The sequence below is a fragment of the Cyphomyrmex costatus genome, unplaced genomic scaffold (assembly GCF_001594065.2).
Source record: "Cyphomyrmex costatus isolate MS0001 unplaced genomic scaffold, Ccosl1.0 scaffold281, whole genome shotgun sequence".
Lineage (NCBI taxonomy): Eukaryota > Metazoa > Arthropoda > Insecta > Hymenoptera > Formicidae > Cyphomyrmex > Cyphomyrmex costatus.
Genome location: NW_017276922.1, coordinates 558477 through 579468, shown reverse-complemented (window position 1 = coordinate 579468; position 20992 = coordinate 558477). Strand labels below are relative to the sequence as shown.

The window sequence follows — 20992 nt, the reverse complement described above, 5'->3', positions numbered from 1 at the left end:
TTCCCCCCCCCCCCCCCCCGCCCCCGTGGAAGAGAGGGTGCGCGCTAGTCTGCGGGGAGTCTGCGGGAGGAGGTGGACAGGAACGGGGTTGACTGAATAAAAGAAGATGCACAGGAAAAGGCCAACGTTCCTCCTCACCGACATGGGACTGCTAATGTTCTTAGCGGTAACAGCCTCTCTGTTGGGTTACTGCCAAACCGACGAAAAAGGTAAGACACACAGACTCGCGCGACCTCCCATGGCTTACCATACCCCCTTTCCTTTTTTTTACCTTATCTCTCTCCCACGCGCCCGTGTCTTACTATCTACCCCGGTTGCGTCGAAAGAAATACGGATTTTGCTTACCACCGACTCGGACGAGCAGGGTGAGGGGACGCGAGAATAGCATCGTGCGCGAGAAAGAGCGGCGAAGATTAACTTTTATGGCCGCCGGCATGAGTAGTTCCCGCGAATTTACTTATAGCGGGAGCGGTTTAATGGTCGCTACGCACATACATCGTCAGGTGCTTTTAATAGTGCGCGAGACTATGGCCGCATTGCACTCGGCGCAGCGTCCCTTCGTAAACACCCTCGCACGCAAACGATTATATCGAGCGTAAGTCTCTTAATCCTTAATCCACGAATAGCCAGCGGATAGTCGAAATTACCACTTTTCAGTAGCTCCAATAGTAGGAAATAAAAATGAAAAATAAATGCTGCCAACATAAAATCAGAGTAGTGAGGACAGAAAAGCGAGAATCGGAATTATAAATGTACAATTATTTATAGTGATTTGCAAGTATAAAACCGGAAGATACGTAAAAAATTCAATTTATTTTGAATCGATGTTCGGAATGGCTTCAAAAATAATTCGAATCACTTTTTTTTATCAAAATTAAAAAATTTTTTCCTCAGAATTGTATATCGAAGGGAACCTTTGATTTACAAAAAAAATGTTTCGCTAAAGTATCTAAAATAATTATATTGTTGAATTATGTATAATGTCAAATTATATATAATTTGAATTATTTTTAATCATTTGTACAAATCGCTACTTAAAAAATGGAATTAAACAATTCAACTCCAAAATACGTATGTGAAATTTGTTTTTAGTTTTTTTTTATTAATTGTAAGTTAAAAGATACGTTGATACGAACATTGTTTATTTTGAAACTAGCCACAAAAATGGATTGGTTTACATGTTGGCACACATGAAAGTTCAAATGTTATTTAACCAAAAAGATTCGGTTAGAACTGCTTTTTTGATATACGAGTAGCTAAGAGTGTAGATCTGATATAATTTTGTTGAAATAATTATGTAGGATCAAAGCTGGCTGTTAGAATGTCAAAACATTTTGCAGTGTTGCTCATTATGCTTAAGTATCCTACGTAATTATTTTGATGTACTAACAAAATATTATTTTCAGATCTCTATTTAGCTAAATTTTTTAATATTGCAGAAAAAGTTGTTCTTTTCGTGTAGCTTTGCATTTCTTATAATTCTGACGTTACTGTAAATAATTACACACTTACAACTGACTTTGAATCTTCTCTTTTATTAAAAAAGAAATTTAAGCTAATATTGAAATTCTTTTGTAGGTACTAGCATATTACAGTATACTATTAAATTTAATTTTTTACATTTTATAGTCACTTTATGATTAACTCGAATATGCTGTTTCTATGCTCTTCCTGTCGTTATTATCCCAAAGTTTCGCGCATACTATTAAATATTTGCATTATGTCCTTCGTTATACCGAAGCGCGAGATATTTTGTACGAGGAATAGTCGGTTATATGCGACTATATGCTGGAGGCAGGGAAATATTATTCTGTAATTTTGTGAAGTAAATCATTAACATTTTTTCGACATTATTTACAAGTACAACTGCATAAAACTTATTACAAATAGACTGTATTCTTGAAAAAGAGACGTAATAAAAATTAACAAAAGTTAAAGCATAATGAAACATAATGCCCGTTATCGGTTGAAAGGCAATAAAAATATAATTACAAGGTCAAAATTACAAATAAATTTTTGAGCATTTTACAATACAGAAAGCTTCATCGGGTAACCGGGAAGAATGGAAGTGAACGTTTTCAGACTCGCTAATTAAATTTACCCAATTTGCAATAATCGAACGCGGAAATCACGCTGAAGTAATAACTTGCTACTAAATCATACGCCATTGCAATACATATCGAAGTGCACTTGTATACGTATTACCGGCGTGTCCGTTATCGTTGTGTGTAATGCTCACAATACATGGTTTAACATTTCGTTCGAATAAACCGGATAATCGAAACATGTAATCCATGCGTCATTAGTTTTTACAAAACTGCCCTTTCCGGCACTGTACCTTAGCGAATCGATCTGAATTTAACAAGAGGTCCGAGCACGGTACTCATGTGTATGGTGTAAGTACAAATAGGAAATTGTTAACATTCCCATCAAACTCAAAAAAAAATTTTCCTGGCGCGCTCGTAACAATCAATACATCGAGTCGCGTATTTCCGTACCAATAAAATCTGTATACTCGACACATCCACTCGCGCCACTCGTGTGTTAATGCACATTGTAAAGCTTTTTAAAATTTTTGACAGCTCGTATTACTTATATATATTCAGTTATATATATTCAGTTTCAAAATGATTGAGGTTCGCGGTTTGTTTGTATATAATTAGACACTGAATTCCAATTAAATAATTCACGCACGAAATGTAACAGCAAGTAATACGCGCCATAATAGCCGAGAGACATCATCGACAGCGTAACGTATATCGTATACGTTATTTACGGTTGATCCAACGTAAAATTATATTTTTCACTGTACGTCCCGGAACAAAATGAGTTTGCGATACCTGCTGCTCGCTAATCAGTTTCCCGTTTGTCGGATTAATCTGCGTGGCGCGTGCGAGACGTCGCATCGCACCGCGTCGCGCGTGGCATATCGCGCATTTGTTTTTACACATTCCGGTGGTTCCGACTGGATGCATATTCTCGCGAAAAATATACGCCGAGAGAGAGATACACGTTGCGCGGCCACGTCGCATCGACCATGCATTTTTTGTGTGCCGGTCGTATCCTCGGTTTATATCCACGAGGGTACGCTAAAATAGTGTACCATCACGCAATTAAATATTTTTGCAATCATGAGATAAAGATAACCAATAAGAGTCTAAGCACTATTGTGAGTTATAGTGATTACATAGTATATCGTCAAAATATAAAGAAAAACGTACAGTTTGATATATTTAGAACTTTTAAGATTTTATGACAAATACATAATTTCGGACTGCGATTAAGAGAGACAAAAAACTCGTTTACCGTTCATATAATAATCCTTACCTGTAATCATTTTTATTGTATAAGCGGATGCAATTGAGTATTGATGGATAATTGAGATTGATTAAAATGATCGCTTCGTAAATTGCTAATTTTTATTTCTGCGTGCAGCTCTCAATATCCGTTGAAAGAATCATCAGGGAACAGAATACCCGGCAGTTTCCATGAAACCTTACGAGGTCGTTTCCATTTGCCAGTCACATCGCGAGATACCGCAACCACCATCCCGCGTTAATGTACTGTATACTTTTTCTCGAAAGCCGCCGGTCAGTTACGCTTAGGTACGAATGTAATGTAAAGAATCTGTACGACTCGTAAAGAAAAATACAATTACGAAAGTCGCAGAGCGTTCACTTGAAAAATGCTAATATTTCATAACATGGATTGAGAGCGAGCCTATCCTATGCGTATACAATTATATGGATTTACACTGAATGCAAGTCAATTGGTGTATTTAGTGAAATTCGATGCAATCAATGTAATCAATAGGAAAACGTGGAAAATTCAATCTGAGATATATTCGTGAAATTATGGAAGACTGATGCATCCACTTAGTCTATATAATTAATGGTACAGCCGTGAATGCATCAGCTTACAGCGGATTAGCTATTAGTTACGTCATTTATATCAGCAGCTGAAAAAAAAAGTACCCTCTCCAACGATTACAAGATCTACTTGTTAAAAAGCGCGACGATTTTTCATTTCGACTAATCCGTCATCTACGCGAATGTGCAGAATGATATTTCGATGTTACGCCAGAGATAAACTTTTTTGTGAAATAATTACGTAATACACTCTACGAGTATGAGTCAGCAAGTTTCAATTTATTATTTAATTTTCTAGTATATATAAAATAAATTCCTCTTTGTGACCGAAATTCATGGAACATCGCGAGCGAATGTATTCGCATGATTAACTCGATCTCTTTTACGTAACAATCCTGCTATTTTGTACTGCAAAAGCGGATCTCGATTTTTAGTAATTCTATAAAACAAATAACCCATCGAATAACAATCGAATGCGTATTTTCGATTCATATATGTAGCCGCCGAGAATCGTAATTACCGTAGCGAACCGTACGGAGTGATACATATCGGGTGTACGATTTGAATAACAATAGACAATTCTCAAAAGTATATCTCAAATACGTACGATTAGATATACATGTAAATGTAAAATATGTTACAAAATATGTGCAATGAACTTAAAACATGAAATTTTTACATGTATATAAACAAATATCTATTGTATTAATTATTATATTTTTCTTTATCTTATATTATAATTCCATTTATCTGAATTATAATCAATAATTATATAAAATTCAATTATAAAATTCAATTTAAAATCTGTAAAATAATGTACATTTAAAAATTAACAATTTAATATCTGTTCAAAATTAAATGTTTGAGCCTAAAATTTGTTAAAAATCATTTTTGTGAGGAATTTCCTTTTGTGTGAAATTCCTAGCTATTATTATTCAGATTAACAATTTTACAAATATCAACTTGTCTATAGGCGAGAAACGCTTGGGGCTTTGAATGCGTTGCTTGGTGGGTCATGCGAGAGAGTTGACGAGCATCAACACTTCTACGTCAGATCGTCCCTTTGAGCGTACGCAAATATTGCGATTCGTGGATAACGCGAATTGAGTAAGCCGCGGTGCAATGAACTGCAAAACACCGAGGGCAATACCTAGGATCGATTTGCGGTCGACGTTAATGTTTCTATGCACCGGCTAACCGTGAAGGAGATGGTTGGGAGAAAAGAGAGAGAGAGAGAGAGAGAAGAGCGCGAGAGAAAAGGAGATTCTTCGTACTTAATGGTCCGTGCAGTTATTCCACGTACTTGAACGCGTTTTTAGATCATTTACGGGGGTGGGAAATAAACCCCTGGCAACTTCGCTCATTCCTTTATATGTTATCTACGACGCGTCGCGAGATACGGGATTTTCTCATTGCTCGTTTAAAGCGACTGAAGCCGGTCATTCATCGGCTCAATTGAAGCATCGACGCGCTTCTTTTATGCTCGTGCTCGTTTTAGAAACGCGCTTTCGCTAATCGAGAATATTTTACGGCCGTAATAGCCCGAAGAGGAGATCCACGAGAACTTTCCGGACTTAACCGTGGATTCTCTATTTATCACTTTTTATTTAGTCCGCAAAAGGGATATTTGTACTGCTGTAAAACGATGTCTAAGTCCGTAGAAACACCCGGGAGACTCGGAGAACTTTGACGATCCATTCATCAACCTGCCGCCAAGTCCACTTCCATCGCTTTTGTTAATGAAGTAGCTTGAGCGAATACTCGCCATAATAGACTTTGAAAATTTAGAATCCAGGGATAAATTTCGAAATATTGCGATTAATTATCGTCATGCGCGTCTCTATATAATCTCTCCGAGCTTTTAGAACCATCCATTTTCATTCACTGTCCGATTACTAAACATGTCAATCTAAAGTGACACTTTTCATCTCCTGCCCCGCGGTTTAAACATACCAATAAATATAAAAAAGGCTTTGAACTAACCAAGAGCACCGTTTATTTGGAAATATCGTTCTTTTGTTTCGACACGATGACTGTTTTGACATATGTGAACGACAGTTGATGTGGATGCAGAGAAAAACGATTTCACGCGAAAATAAAACTTTTATTACATCTATTAATGTCGTGAAAAAATTTACTTTCGTATATATTATACTCACATTTTGAGTGATAAGCGATTACGAAAATTTATGGAAATGAAAGAATTTTCCAAGTGTGATGGAAAAATAAAGTAAATTTCAAAGTTATGGAAATCGGTAGAGCAATTAGAGTGTAAGTCGATTTCACGCATTTGTACTTTTTAGTGCTCTCAATATAAAGTTACTATAAATTATCATACATTGTTAGATAACCACACAAAAGAGCAACGTACAGAAGCGACTCAATCCGTTGAGTTAAAAATATAATTTTGTAATTTTTAACTTCCATGTGTATTAAAATGTAAATCATTCCATTTCTATGTGGTTAGTTTTAAAATAAACAGCGTCCATTATTAACAACGTGCATTTAGTAAATAATAAATTATATTTTAATCAAATTTAATACATTTTCTCGAATAAAATTGGACTAACTCCATCGTTTTAATTATTTTATTTAACGACATATTGAGTAGCAGCGGTAGCGATTTTCATTTATAAAAATGATTAAAAATGATTAAAATTGGATAAAACTCTTTTGACAATATGAATTTTACAGTGTACATCTATTATCTAACACATGCTTAGACTTTTTAATTAACACTTTCTTGCTGTCACGGACTGGAACATTGAAAGTTGAAACAGTGATATTTGTCTTTAGAAATAAATAAATGGAGTTAAAAGACTACCGTGAACCTCGCAAGATTTGTAAAATCGTACTAGTTTGTTGTTTATCTTCATAGTCGGTGCAGTTTATTTACTTATTTACCGCTGTGTGCTTACGGCGCGGTACGATAAATATATGAAATTTCCTGAAGAAAGCCACTTCAGCTCGCAATTCAAAAGTTATCGGAGAAACAGATGAACGAAATAAAACTTCCCGAGTGACACTTAATTTCTCTTCCTCAGCACTGAAGAAAAATGAGGTCTTGCGCGCGCCGACTGCAACGTATTCACCTCGCTTCTTGTTTTACGCAGAAATAGGAACATTCGTGATGCTCAACGGTCACAATTTTTTCGTAAATTCATATTTTAATTACTACTATATTAATCAGTGAAACGTAAAATGCAAATCAACCGCAATAACGACTACCGTCATCTCTTATGAGAAAACTATATATAATTTCCAGGACCGATCTGGGATTGCCTAGAAAGAGAGAGAAAGAGAGAGAGTAAAAGAAAAAGAACATTTACAGCATTACGAAAATTAAAATGAAGGATTGCGCAACGTTATAATAGCGCATTTTTCTGTCTCTCTTTCCATCTTTCTTTCTCGCATACCAACAAACCCGTCCGCTTATAATATAATAACGCGCATCATCGGTCTTCCACTTTGTACAACTTAAACGCATTAAATTTGTTAAACTTACAGTGTCGTTTTACGGGGCGAGCTACATCCATCTTCCGGTTCAAGAGGCCAAGGGTGCTACTGACATCAGTTTCCGGTTCCGAACTCATCTCGCTGATGCTATGCTGCTATTGGCTGCTGGCAAGACGGATTACTGCCTGATCAAACTCGAAGCCGGCAGATTGAAGGTTCGTTTGCCCCTGGCGCTCACTTCTATTAATAGGCTTTCTGTTTGGTGCCGGTCGCCTTGTCGTCGTTAACGGGCCGCACGTGCTACGATACGCCTGTCAGACTTCTCTTTTCTCCCTTGTCCTTGCGGAGAAATTAGACGCGTCGTGACACGCTAAAAAAGAAAAAAGTAGAGTCTCGCGTAAGTTAAAATATTCCCCCGCGAGGCATCTAGAAAAGAGGAGAATTCATCGCGCAGATGTAACATTTGCGCGCGTGTCCGTGGTTCTTATTACTCGAGAATCTTATTTCTTGGAGAAAGAGATGGCACGATTCCAACGACATGGCGAAGGGCATCGCATCTAGGAAAAGATCCTAATCATCACAACGTGGCGAATTTTGCGGTCCGTGTATTTGATGCATGCGATATCGCGCACAAATGGGAATCTTGATTCTTAATCCGTGATATCATAATATTTCTGAATATCTATTTACATTTCACCTTGTAAGTTTTAATACGCCGTTTTTTTCATTTAATATTGTAAAATATTTGCACACACACAATTTTCGCGAGAAAAACACAAATTAACATTTAACCAACATGCACTTATTTTCTTCTTTTAACTAACACCGCAATTTCTTAAATTACTTGCAAGATAACAGAAATATTAAAAAGAAAGCGTTTATATTATTATTAAGAGAAAAGTAGAAAAAACGTAGAAGAACAAGTTCTAGCCGAAGAACAAGGAAAATGGAGGGACAACAAAAGGCGGTGATCTGTGAGATCACTATATATTAGTTAGGGGTTAATAAAAGAAGGCAGCGACAATGTTAAGAGCTGTTAAGGGTGAGATAAAAGTCAAGAATAGGATAACGTACTTTTATATCACAACATTAAAATCGATAATGCTATACAAAACGATATTTCTTCGTCCAAAATTTCAATCTATCCTACTTATTAAGAAACTATATTTCTGTATTATTTAAAAATAAACAGAGGAGTAAAGTTTTCTCTTAGAAACACGTTTATATTCCATTAGTAACAAAATACTGTTTCTTCTAGCGGACGACCAAAACGTCATTCTATTCTATCTATTAAAAAAAATGCTTCTGTATTGTTGTTTAAAAATAAACGGGGAAGAATTTTTGATTAAATACGCTAGTTATAAAATAGATAATAATATTGATATACACGATAGGATATGCTACTACTTGTTTTTCTTATACTGATGTCGCGAACGAGTCTCACAATACCTTATTTTGATATAAATACCTTACATGCGCGTACATGTAGAAACCTTATGTACAAAGGACTAGACATATGTACCATAGAGAAAGAATCCAATAAATTGATTCGCCACGGGCGAGATACAACCAAACCAGCCACCAAATTCAATTGCATGTAGATTTCGATATCGCGGAATATCACATTTCAGCCAGTGGCAATTGCGCCTCGATCGCGAAGAGTTAACCTGCTGCCACTATATCGTAGCCGACAAGTCGATGATGGCGAGGGAGTGTTTTACGATAAGTTCGTACGCGTTTTTGTCTTCGGCGTCACGAGAGATTTCACGGTGGTTGACAAGCAATTCAACGAAACACCCTTGTTATTTCGTTAAAGAATCCTTTTTTAATGGCTTTGATAACATAACGCATCAACATCGATGTCGTGGTCGCTCTGCAAACATGTCCAACTATAACAAGAATAAAACCGCATAATGTCTTTTCCATCCGATGTTTCGCGAAATAAAATTGCGGTTATATGCTGTGCGCGGAGGTAAAGTTGATTCTTTTTTTTACACCCGATTTTATTACGCGTCGATAAAGCGCGACGATGTTTCGGCTCGAGGCTGGAATGTTGGCCGTCGTGTTCGTTTTTACACATCGGTCAAAATTTCACACGATCGGTCAAAACTGTCTACTGCGGGACGAAGTCACTCAGTCGGATTTTACGCAATAATGAACCTCGCGGTAGAAATAATAGAACGAGTCTCTTTTTTTTTTCGCCTCGATGAAAAAGATCGCGCGCAAGAGTTACGTTATTCCCTTTCGTTTCCCTGGAGATGTCCCATTAAAAATTACTTGTAAAGAAATAATACATTCGTTGAAAGCGCGAGTCCCACGTTGATTTACGCGCAATTATTAAATGTAGGTATACGCAATGGATACGAAATAAATGGAAAAGATTCACTCTCGCGTTCGATAAAAAGAAAATCATTCCTGAAGCTACAAAATAAAATATTAAAGCAACTTGTTATCCCTTCAACATGATTTTTCGAGAACATATCTACACATTTGCCGGATTATAGGCGTGAAAATACGTATCGCATTATAACGAAATTCCAATTTCACATCTATTCGTTAGCGTCAGAAATTGAAATTCCGATTGAATACACGCGGAATACGAATTTTCGTGATCGACATCTATATGTTATTATAACGAGCGTCAAGATTGCCAGTGGTGGAGAGATGAACATGGCTGCCTATACATGAAACATGTACGTAAATGAGTAGTACAGCGGCATGCCTATAAACAAGTTTCACGAGCCATAATGAGAAGAAGGCTGATAGAGTAGCTCGCGCAGTAGCCATCCTGTCTCTTGATAATAACCGCTGATGAGAGCCGCGTTGCTTCTAATTATGTACAAAGAACGTTGCGCTGGAACGAAGTTACAACTTCGCCGCAGATTATTAATTTTCCAACGATTAATATTCTCGTGCATACTCTCATATTTTACATGACTCATTATCGCTCTCTTCCCCACCCTTTCAAATGAAACGTGCCTGGCACCCTAAACTCTCGTGAACTGGCACTCGCAATTGCGAGAAGTACAAGCGCGCGCCCAGAGATGAATATTATTTTGTTGAAAAGAGTAATTAGAATAATCGGTTTTCGCGCGCGCGCTGCTGCTACAGTTATTCCAAAACGTTCAACACGCTGCTGTCTATTCCAATCACGAAATTTTGTATCAATCTTGAATAGTTTTATTCCTTTTAGGTACTCCCTTCCTCTTTCAGTTAAGAACTTTGTCTTAACCTTGAGATAGAACCGCGTAATACATCTTCCGATGCATTATGTATTAGACAGTATTAAAATATTCTCTACTTTGAGTGCATTAGCCGCGTGGAGGTGCGGTATCCTGATTACGCGCATGAATCCCGGCATGAAAACCGCGCGAATCTAATTTCGCGAAGGGTTAAGACCGTGCAGCGCAAAGAAGCTGCTCGCCGTCAGAGCTTAATTAAATTTGTTAAGAAGATCGTTAAGAAGGATGAAGACAGGATAAACGGCTGGGGCAAAAAGTGCAACGGCAGTTCTCGTGTGCCTCCTCGATGGAGGAGTCTCGACCGACGACGCCTTCGGAGGCTTAAAAGCCCCTCTATCCAGGGCGATAATCCGATAATTCACAACTTAATTGCGGCGATATATCGTAGTATCGCTTGCTTTCCATGGCTCGCGAATGTGAAGTCTACATTAATTCTCATGCGGTATTCGCGAAACTTGAAAAGCTTTTTCTTTCTCTCGTGTAAAATTATTAATTACATTTATTTTCATATTCTTATGACTATCTTGCTTTAGTTTACTTAATATTACCTTTGTATTTTCCTCTTTACGATTATTATGTATAACATTTGAAAATATTCAATTATGGATATGAAAGATAGAGAATCCTCGTTAGAATAAAATGTTTTTAATAAACCGGGGGCACCAAAAGCGTCTTAATGAGTCTGAAATATTAAGAATTTGATAGTAGTAAATTAATATAATGGGCCATAATGCCTTGTAATTAGAGAAGAAGTCATATTGTATCTTTGCTCTTTGTTAAGAGGACCGTAATCCTAGTAATTATGAAACATCGTTACTAGCAGTGCACGACATTTTTTCTGACTCAAATAAATATCTCTTCGGTGTTATGCTGCGAGTATTTGCAGTTAAAAAGTAACGAGGAAATGCGCCTATTTTAACAAATAAATGGAAAACGAACATTTCGTTTCACCAACGAGTGCATCTCGAGTGCAAAGTGGTCATTAATCTCGAATCTCTCGATAATCCAGTGAACTGAATAATTATTCTATCTACTCTATCGCAATATTTACATTTCGATGGATCGCGACATCTATCGGTGATTTTTAACGGAAAAGGAAAATTTCCTGCGACACACCATAGTGATAAACGGATCATTAATTGGACACTCTTACTCAACGTACACTTCTTCCGCTATTATTTTGTACCGTCGCAATCTAGGTTCGCGGTAAACTCGGATACTGGTATATCAATAGTTCGGCCGCAACTGTGCCACCGGATAATCCGACGATTCGGCCACACCGGAATGCATCGGTGGCTTCCGATATTGTTCACTTTCCAATCGTCGATGCATTCATAATGCGACCACCCCTTCGGCGACTGTGTGTGTGTGTGGTGTGTGTACAAAGGCGCGTTTACATTCTGCAAAGTGTCTCGTCTCGCGCGCTTATACATATTAATAGGTCTTGCATAGTCATCCGGCATTGCTCCGACTACTATCGTCGGCTATGCTCGCAACTCGCAAAAGCTCGCGCTTTTATTACCGAATCGATCATAAAACTGACGATGCGCACTACCCATACCAGTCGAAAGAGTTGGTGGCTTGAACGCGACATTGTGCCGCCACTGCGACTTTAGTCTCGGACGATCGACTTTTCATTAAGAGGAGAACCTCAGCAGACTTTCCTCGGACGATCTCTTACGTAGGATCAACGAAGTCTGCTCGAAGAATACCGTGGCGACGTCGTAACGGAATGCTATAAGTCTCGAACGCTCGATCCGGGTCGCGATTAAAGTCTCTTTATCAGGACTCTGCTACTTCACTTCTGACTAAAGCGCGTCGTGTACCATCCGGTAACTCGATAATGCATTACACCGCGTTGAAACATAAGGCGTGCTTGAGCGGAGCTATAGAAAATATCTCGAGAAAGGCATTTATCTATGTGTATTTACACTATATATAATACTCATTCTATATATTTCATTTTCCGTTCTATACATTCCTGAAAAAGGTTTATTTAAACTGCAAATATGTTTCTGTATCTTTTTCTTTTAAATATAAATAATTTAATATTTAAATTTTTTTTTCACGAAATCCAAAAGAATACAAAACTATCACAAACTGTTAAGTTCGGGGAATTCAACTCCTTAAGTTATAACAAATTAAAAAGAAAATTATAACAAAAATGACAGGTAATAAGAGTCAGACGCTGGTTATTATTAGCGAATATATATTAATGCAGAAATATTTGATATAATGATCTCACGTTAAATTAATAAAAAGTTGAACGATTGATAATTTTTATCAAATGGATTCGAATATGTAAGTTTCTGTTAACTTCATGTTTCTTTTTCAATCTTTATACGTTTCAATTCCATACCCAATTTTGTATAAATTCTGTATCTTAGATAATATTCATTTAACCATAAGAAAATTTATCATCAAACCTGCTGCGATCCATGACTATTTGAGAATCTACGAGCGACAACGTAGCAGAGGCAGCGGTTGATTTAGGTGACTTCCGCAAATCTAAATATGCACAGGGAGTTTGAAATTTATACCCCAGTGGATATATTGTAAATCTACCACGCGTAACTAGGAATCCCCGGTGGCGCGATTACAAAGTAGCTGCAGTAACCGTTGCCGCACGATGTGTTTTAAGGGAATAACGATACACATCTCTGTCTCATATGCGATTCTTACGTAAATACCTAAATAATAGAATAATTGTGAAAATGGAACGTATGCTGTCAGTGATCGCAATCATTAATTCGCGACCGCGTAGTTCTTTCATTACGAAGACTGGTAAATATAAGGACGCTGGAGCTATCGGAGAGATTCGACATTTATTTTCTGCACGAGACCGAAAGCCGTTTTCACTGTCTGTCTAGCTGTCTGCCTTCTTCATTCTCTCGGTGTGCAAACTCATTGTGCGAGTGCCTCAAGTGCAGACGGAATACACGAAACCTCGAGCTGTCGGATTCCTGTCAGCTCACGCTGTCGGAGAATTTGCAGGGCATGACTGGCGCCAGGAAACCTCGTACGCTGAGCTTGGTACACCTACTTTGGCAACCTGGACTTTTTTTTATATATTTATATGTGTTCCTCAAAAATGCGAAAAATTGAATACTTCCATTGACACTTTGAATTTTCCCGAATTAATATTCTTTAACGAATCAGGATTAAATTCTTACGTCGAATCGTCTTTTGCGACGATTATTGAAAAAAGAGCATCATTTTAATTTTAAAAGTAAGAGATTATAACTTGCATTTAAAAATGTTTTTTTTTTTTTACCGCTTTTACAGACTTTTATTAGATTTTGGCCTATTTTTTCACTCTCGGTTTGGTATAATTATTTCACAGTAAGTGCGAAACTTTTTGATCACACCGTCGAGACCGCAAAGAAGATAAGCTACCTTACAACGTTATGACCAAGGACGCTTCTAACGGCTTTTGTGCGCAGCCGTCGGTTACTTCGTTCATTAAATGTCCTAAAAGTATATACGCGTCTCTCTCTCGCTATTCACTGGTGGAAACTCTTTACGCGTTTCCATAATAATATTTTTTTTTTACGCGCTACACGGCGCTCGTTGGCTGACGCGGAAGGGCATAAAGCGCACCGAGTCTACGGCCGGAAACCGAAGCTCTATTTTGAGGAGGAACAACCGGTCTCGAAAAAAAAAAAAAAAAAAAAAAAGAACGAGAAAAAACAAAACTAGAATGCATTTGTACTACGCGTACGTATAAAACCCATTTGCGGTAGCGACGCGTTCACAATAACTCCGGTAAAAATGAGACTGACTTTTACGAGTGGCGGCTCCTACTGCTTTTTGTCGCAGGTTCACATTAATCTAGGCGCGGGTGAGAATGAGATGGCGAGTGCCCGCGGGTTGACACTGAACGACCTCAGTTGGCACGAGGTCAATTTGACAAGACGCGAGGCCAACATCAGCCTGCAGATCGACGTGATACACACGACGAGATCTCAACTACCGGGTCGCTTTTTCGAGCTGAACATACACTACGGCGTTTTCATCGGCGGCCAGGGCGACTTCAACGAGCTATTTCTAGGTAAGACGGCAAGGCAAGGAAAAGGCAGGCGAGCCTTGAATTTATCCGGATAAATTGTCTCGCCACGTGACTGAACTAGATTCGATACACACAGCACGCTGACGAACACTATATCCGTCGACGTTGCATTCGCGCCGTGGTCACCGAGACTACCTCTCTTTTCTTTCGCTTCGTTTCATTAAATGGTCGGCAATCCAGCCGAACTGCAGTGGAGACGGAGAGATTAAGTAATCAAGCTTAAGAGCTTCGCTTAATAAATAATTAGCGTCGTGTTCGCACTCGATTATGCCGTTTTTCGTTACTGTCGTTGGAGACTTCGGTGACACGATTTTCAGCAAATTGTACTATACGTATCGTATGCCCGTGAGCAATATCGATAAAATAAAAAATACGCAAGTGTAAATAAATTTACAACGAAAATATTATATAGAATTTTTCTGAATGTTATTGTTAACTGTTGCAGATAAACTATTGAAATTGAGATGAGACGCGATACAAAAACACATAATAATTTTAAACAATTATTTAGTTTTATCTTTGTTTATTGAATTTTTTTGAAAAGAACAAAAATTATTGAATAAAAATTAATCATTTTAATATTTTATACTTTTATCATATACCGGAAAATAAACCCAATAAAGTTACGATTACGACAGTGACAAATTACAGTAAAATTTTAATTTTGCAAGCAGTGCGCACGAGAGAATATAAAATTACTAAATTAACAATTGTTTGTGTGGCTGAAGTAATCTACAGGGTAAACTGAATTTTATAAACAGATTATTAAAAGCATTAAAAATGTTAGGACATTTACATATTTTTCATTTGATGAAATGAGACTCGATTAAATTTTGCTAATACAAGAATAATAAAATTAATGGGCCAATAACCAATAAGTTTTTAAAGAATAATCATGATTATAATTAAGTTAAATGACTTATGCGCCAATGTACTTTACTCCGATAATTCGAAGTAGCATTAATTAAATATTAAATATTTTACTCAGTGTCCTATAATCATTAATATGTAATATTTCAATAACGGGGATATTCTGGGGATTAATTTGAATCAATAATTCCAATACGCAAATGTTGAAATTATAATATTTTTCGAATTATAAATAATCAAAATTGATCATAGAGAGAGAGAGAGAGAGAGAAAGAGAGAGCAATATTGTAAAAATTTACCCGCTTAAGCCTTATATATGTATATATAGTACATCGGTTTATTTGTTATTGTCAATTTTTATATATCGAATTATATTGAGATTTTATTATTTCTCATATAATTCAATATATATAAATATATACTACATTGATTTTATTACATTACATTTTAATTTCTTATATACCTCACTTTACTTGAAATATAAATAAAGTCAAATTTTCAATAAATATAGGTGGAAGAAGATTGTGAAAGATTAGGATCAAATTATTAGATATTTTATTATATCTTTTTATAATACATTTTTATAATAAATATTAACCTATTTTAAAAGGTAGTCTACTTTTTAAATCTTGGAGCTTTTTCTGAATGAAATTTGTTTTAATTCATTATTTTTTCATTGTATTTCTTGCCCCAAAATATGACTGTTTCAACGCCGCTAGAGTGGCTTTTTCGTTTTGTAAAAGTTAAATTAATTAATTGGAATATATACGTAATTGTGAAAAGCATTTTCTATTTTTTTTTATTCATACTTGTATGCATATTGAAAAAAATTATGTTTTTTTCACAGCATCACATATAATATTTAATTCTGGAAAGATACATACATACATAGTACACACACACACACACACACCTAGCCACCCCCGCCCACCCACCAACACATCAGAACTCAAAATAATAATAGAAGTATATATGCGGGAAAGAAAAAAAAAGCGAAATAAAAAAAACCTAGACAATAACAATTTTTCCTGTCATGTAAAGATTCATTAATTTTTATTTTATATAAATACATACAGTATATATCTACATGATATAGAAATAACTATGGTTTTCAGTCTTCATTGTACACATGAGATATGAATATCATGAAGTAACTTAAACGGTTATAAAATGTCAGCATGTGACTTGTTATAGTTTTATCTTTTAATTTAACCATTACTTTCTCTTTTTTCTTTTTTATTAACTATTTATCTAAACAACTCCTTCTTGGCTATTTTTGTAAAGCTGAAGTGAATAAAATCCTTCTTCTATTTATTTAAACAATAAATTCTGAAATTTTAACAATTACAATATATTTGATACTCCAACAATTTTCAGTAAAAGTTATTATATGATTCTCATAGTGTTCTCGACATTTCATAAAAGTTTCATCTGAATACAGAATGCTTGATAAAAAAGCGCAATGAATATCTTTATTTAGATTTAAAAAGGCAATTCTTCTTTTGTTGAAATCGTTATACTATGGTTTATCAAACTTATTTTATTTACAAAATATTTTCCATATTTTTCTATTTATGTTTTGAAATTAATTAGGTTATATATTTTTACCAATTAGATTTTATGTGTTTCTCGCAATTATTTTTTTTTATTATATAATAAAGTCAAAAAATATCTATATAATAAATTGATACAAGCTCTTTATGAGATTTTTTTTAATGTGCGAGTACATTCTGTTATGCACAATAAATCGATGGATATTCGTATATTTTTCATAAGGTTAAATAATTATTAAGACCAATCTATTGTAACCTAATCAATTTAAGATAATGGAGATATTATATTTATCTATATATTTATGTGTTATATCTATTTATAGTGTATTCTTACAATCTCTGATAAAATGTTCACAAATTCATTACCTCAAATTAAAAATTAAAAAAATGATTCGCCACTCACTGATGTGATGCTCAGCAGCGGAATTTTACGCTACGATGCAAACTATGACGTTAAACTGTAAAATATAAAATACCCAAATTATAACAGCAACCAAAATAATTAATATTTCAAAAAACAATTATTGTGCACATAAAATAATTATAAATGACTAATTTTAAAACTAATAAATAGTAAATAATAAATGACTTAGCTCGTTTGCTACATCGTCATCCATATCTCCCAGGCCTCCTTTCTCTCCTCCTCCTCCTCCTCCTCCTCCTCTTCCCCTCCTTCCTCCTGTTTCTCCTCTCAAATTCTTCTTTATTTTTTCACTCACGAAAATATACATTAATTATTGATCTCACGCGCACTAATCACCAGAAATCAATCGGGCGAAAATTTACACGGCACTCCCGATATTGATAATCGGTATTCGCGGGAAATAAACCGTGTTCAGCATCTTTTATCACAATCATATTTCGAGGGATAATACGACATACAGTGCAATTTATACGTTATCTGCTCGAATTCGAATCTCAAAAGGGTGGCAAGATCATTTTATATGTATAATAACTAAACGTTATGAAAAACAAGTTACAAACATTCCACACTTCTGCCAATTCATTACCTCCATACAATATTTAACGGTGAATGTATTTAATTGTCGGCTTTTAAAGAATTAACAATTGTCAATAAACGTTTATAATATCATGCTCTTCATTACATTTGAATATAACTCAGATTTTTTATTGCTGCGATAAACAAATAGCACGAAACTTCTGCTACAATAAACACTCGATATCTTATAAATCGTTAATCGTGAATGTAAACCAATCGCTAATTTAAATGTTCATAAAATATAACTGTAATTTGATAGAAAATAATGCAACGGCATATGGAGCTGTTTGTACCATTACTTGTCAATTCAACTTTCATCGTGCGAATGACTGCGTTCAGCAGAAAAAGCAGCTTTGCAACTGTTGTAAAATTCTTTAATAAGATTTATACATTTAGGTTGAGTAAAAGAAGGCAAGACTAATTATATTAAAGAGTTTTACAACAATTGCAAAGCTGCTTTTTAATGTTAGGTGCGGGCATCTTCGCGTAAACACTTCACCGTGATGTCACAAATAAACGATTAACTATACCAGTGTCATTATGAAGTTTATTTATCAAGTTATCAAGTAGTTATATCTTTCTCATATTTTAAATTAATTGTTAATTCATAAAACGATATTTATATATATAAATATATATATTATATGTTCGCGGTTCTTCATTATTTGAGTCATTCGATTCAGCGAGTCATATATTACTCTGTGGTCGCGATATGGAAATGGTGAGCAAATTACATTTAAATTGGTCGAAAGTCGAAACGCGAGATGTATTTCTATCTCATCACTTAATGAAATTTAGAGGAACATTTTCAAATATCTCAATGATGATTTATATATCTTCTCTCCCATCTCGATTTCTTCTCATTTATGAATTTTTTTATTGCGAAAGTTAATTAACGGTCTCTAGCTTCGATAGTCGTTTATTGTAAGAAATGATATATATTGCGTGCTTTTAATGAATCTCGATCGAGTTTCGCGAGGCGTTATGTGACGATATACAGAACCACTTGCTCTGCTATCTGTTCCCTCGAGCGTTGCTGCGTGAATGATAACGTGGCGACTTTACACATAACAACATACTGTCCGCCATCAAAACAAATACGATGGCTGTATCAGTCAATTTGTCGCCCTAAAACATTTCATGTCACGATAACGCATGTGAATAGATTGCTCCATGTATTGCAAATTATAATTTCAATAACCTATCATCCCACGTTATTTTCTACGTATATAATCTTCTATGAATTTAAAGCATAAAATTTATCTTTGCTTTTCGAAACGTACTTATGTAAATTAATACGTACATATTATTATCATGTTTTTCACATTTCATATTTCAAGAAATGTAAAATTGCGTGATTTTAATAATTCAGGAATCATGATTTTAATGAATAAGAGAATTAAATTGTGGATTAAACATTTTTTTCTTGATATATTATTATTAAAACACAACATTTTATTTTTTACAAAACAAAAAATAATAATTAATTTTGCTATTTTTTCTATTGTAAAATAAAGATAAACTTTATTTGTTATACGTATAGTATAAAATTTAATAATTTGTTTATTTGGAGCAATTTATTACAATTATTCAAATTTTCACTAAAAAGCATTAAATAATCATATAGTAATTAAATTTATAATTAGTAATCAATTTGTGTATACCAGCTGATTGCTATATTTATTTATACATATTAGAAATTATATAAAGAAAAAGAATAAAATTAGCTAAACAATACAAATTAGTCTTTACACTGTAAAAATCAATAATAGATATCAAATCGGTATATGTGTATAAATGTAGTATCTATGTATTTAAATTGACATTTTTTAATATTAAGATTATCTCTTAATAATCTAATTAATTTCAAAAATATTATTAAAATAATATATGATTGTTATATAATATAATTATTGTATATTTATTTATTTTTTATATAATAATTTAATAAACACTAATAAAAAATGAAGAGACGATTATTGACAGTGGTACGTCTTATGTACCTATAAAATATATAAAATAAATAACATTTGCAATTTAATAATTTAGGGCATGGATTCCGTGCATTATTCATATAATATTATTAATTTCTGTTTCATGATTAATTTATTAAATTATCAGAAACGATATATAATTATTAAAATTTGGAGTATGATATATTGTGCGAATACCGTTTATATATTGTGTATATCAAAATATTAAAAATATACTTATATATAGAAAATGATGCGCATTGTATTACGAAATAAGTTTAACGTGATCATGAAATCTTGATGAATTATTTCCCGGAATTGTGTTTATACTCAAGTCCAACGGACAACGAAATTACAACGAGAACTATGTCAACCTATGTAGAACGACGACATTGTCGAGACAATGTTGTTTCGGCAGGTATGATTTCTGTAATGGCAATTCCACGAGATAGAATGAAGATACAGTGGAAATAAAAGAAGATTAAACATTGCATTATATACAATATATAATTAAAGTATGTTATAGCTTTGAAATATTAGAAGTTTTGGAGCATGACAAGTCAAAAGAGAAGAATTTAATACATTTTTAAGGAAAAATTGCGTTTTTTAAAAATAAAGTATTTTTAAAGTATATTATAATTACACATATAATAATGTTCTCGAAAATCTGGTAATATTTCAGTATTTTTTTTTATGTTTTGCAAAAATCTGTGGCATTTCGTAGTATATCATATTTGAAAGAAATTTTTAACTTTCAGATGGCAATTCTTAAGACAGAAACTTGAGATATTTTATATACATTTTCTAGTTCTAGAAAATTAAAAAACTTCTTGTGGACTTTTCCTCCGGAATTACAGTGGTTATTGGTGTTCTCTTCAGAGCAATCATATTAATGGAAAGTTGACGAACTGCAGAGAAAATGTGAAATTCAGTGTAAAACTCCATTAACAGAAAGAGAGA

At 34.6% G+C, this 20992-nt stretch overlaps 1 protein-coding gene across 1 annotated transcript in view; it reads left to right on the top strand.

The window, feature by feature from the left end:
• Nucleotides 1-106: 106 nt before the first annotated feature.
• The window catches only part of kon (chondroitin sulfate proteoglycan 4-like protein), a 43115-nt gene continuing 22229 nt past the window's right edge, over nucleotides 107-20992 (top strand). Inside the window, exons 1-3 of the mRNA XM_018541298.1 lie at nucleotides 107-209; nucleotides 7377-7540; nucleotides 14387-14618. Of these exons, the coding sequence (XP_018396800.1) occupies nucleotides 107-209; nucleotides 7377-7540; nucleotides 14387-14618 (499 nt within the window). The remainder of the gene's footprint in view (nucleotides 210-7376; nucleotides 7541-14386; nucleotides 14619-20992) is intronic.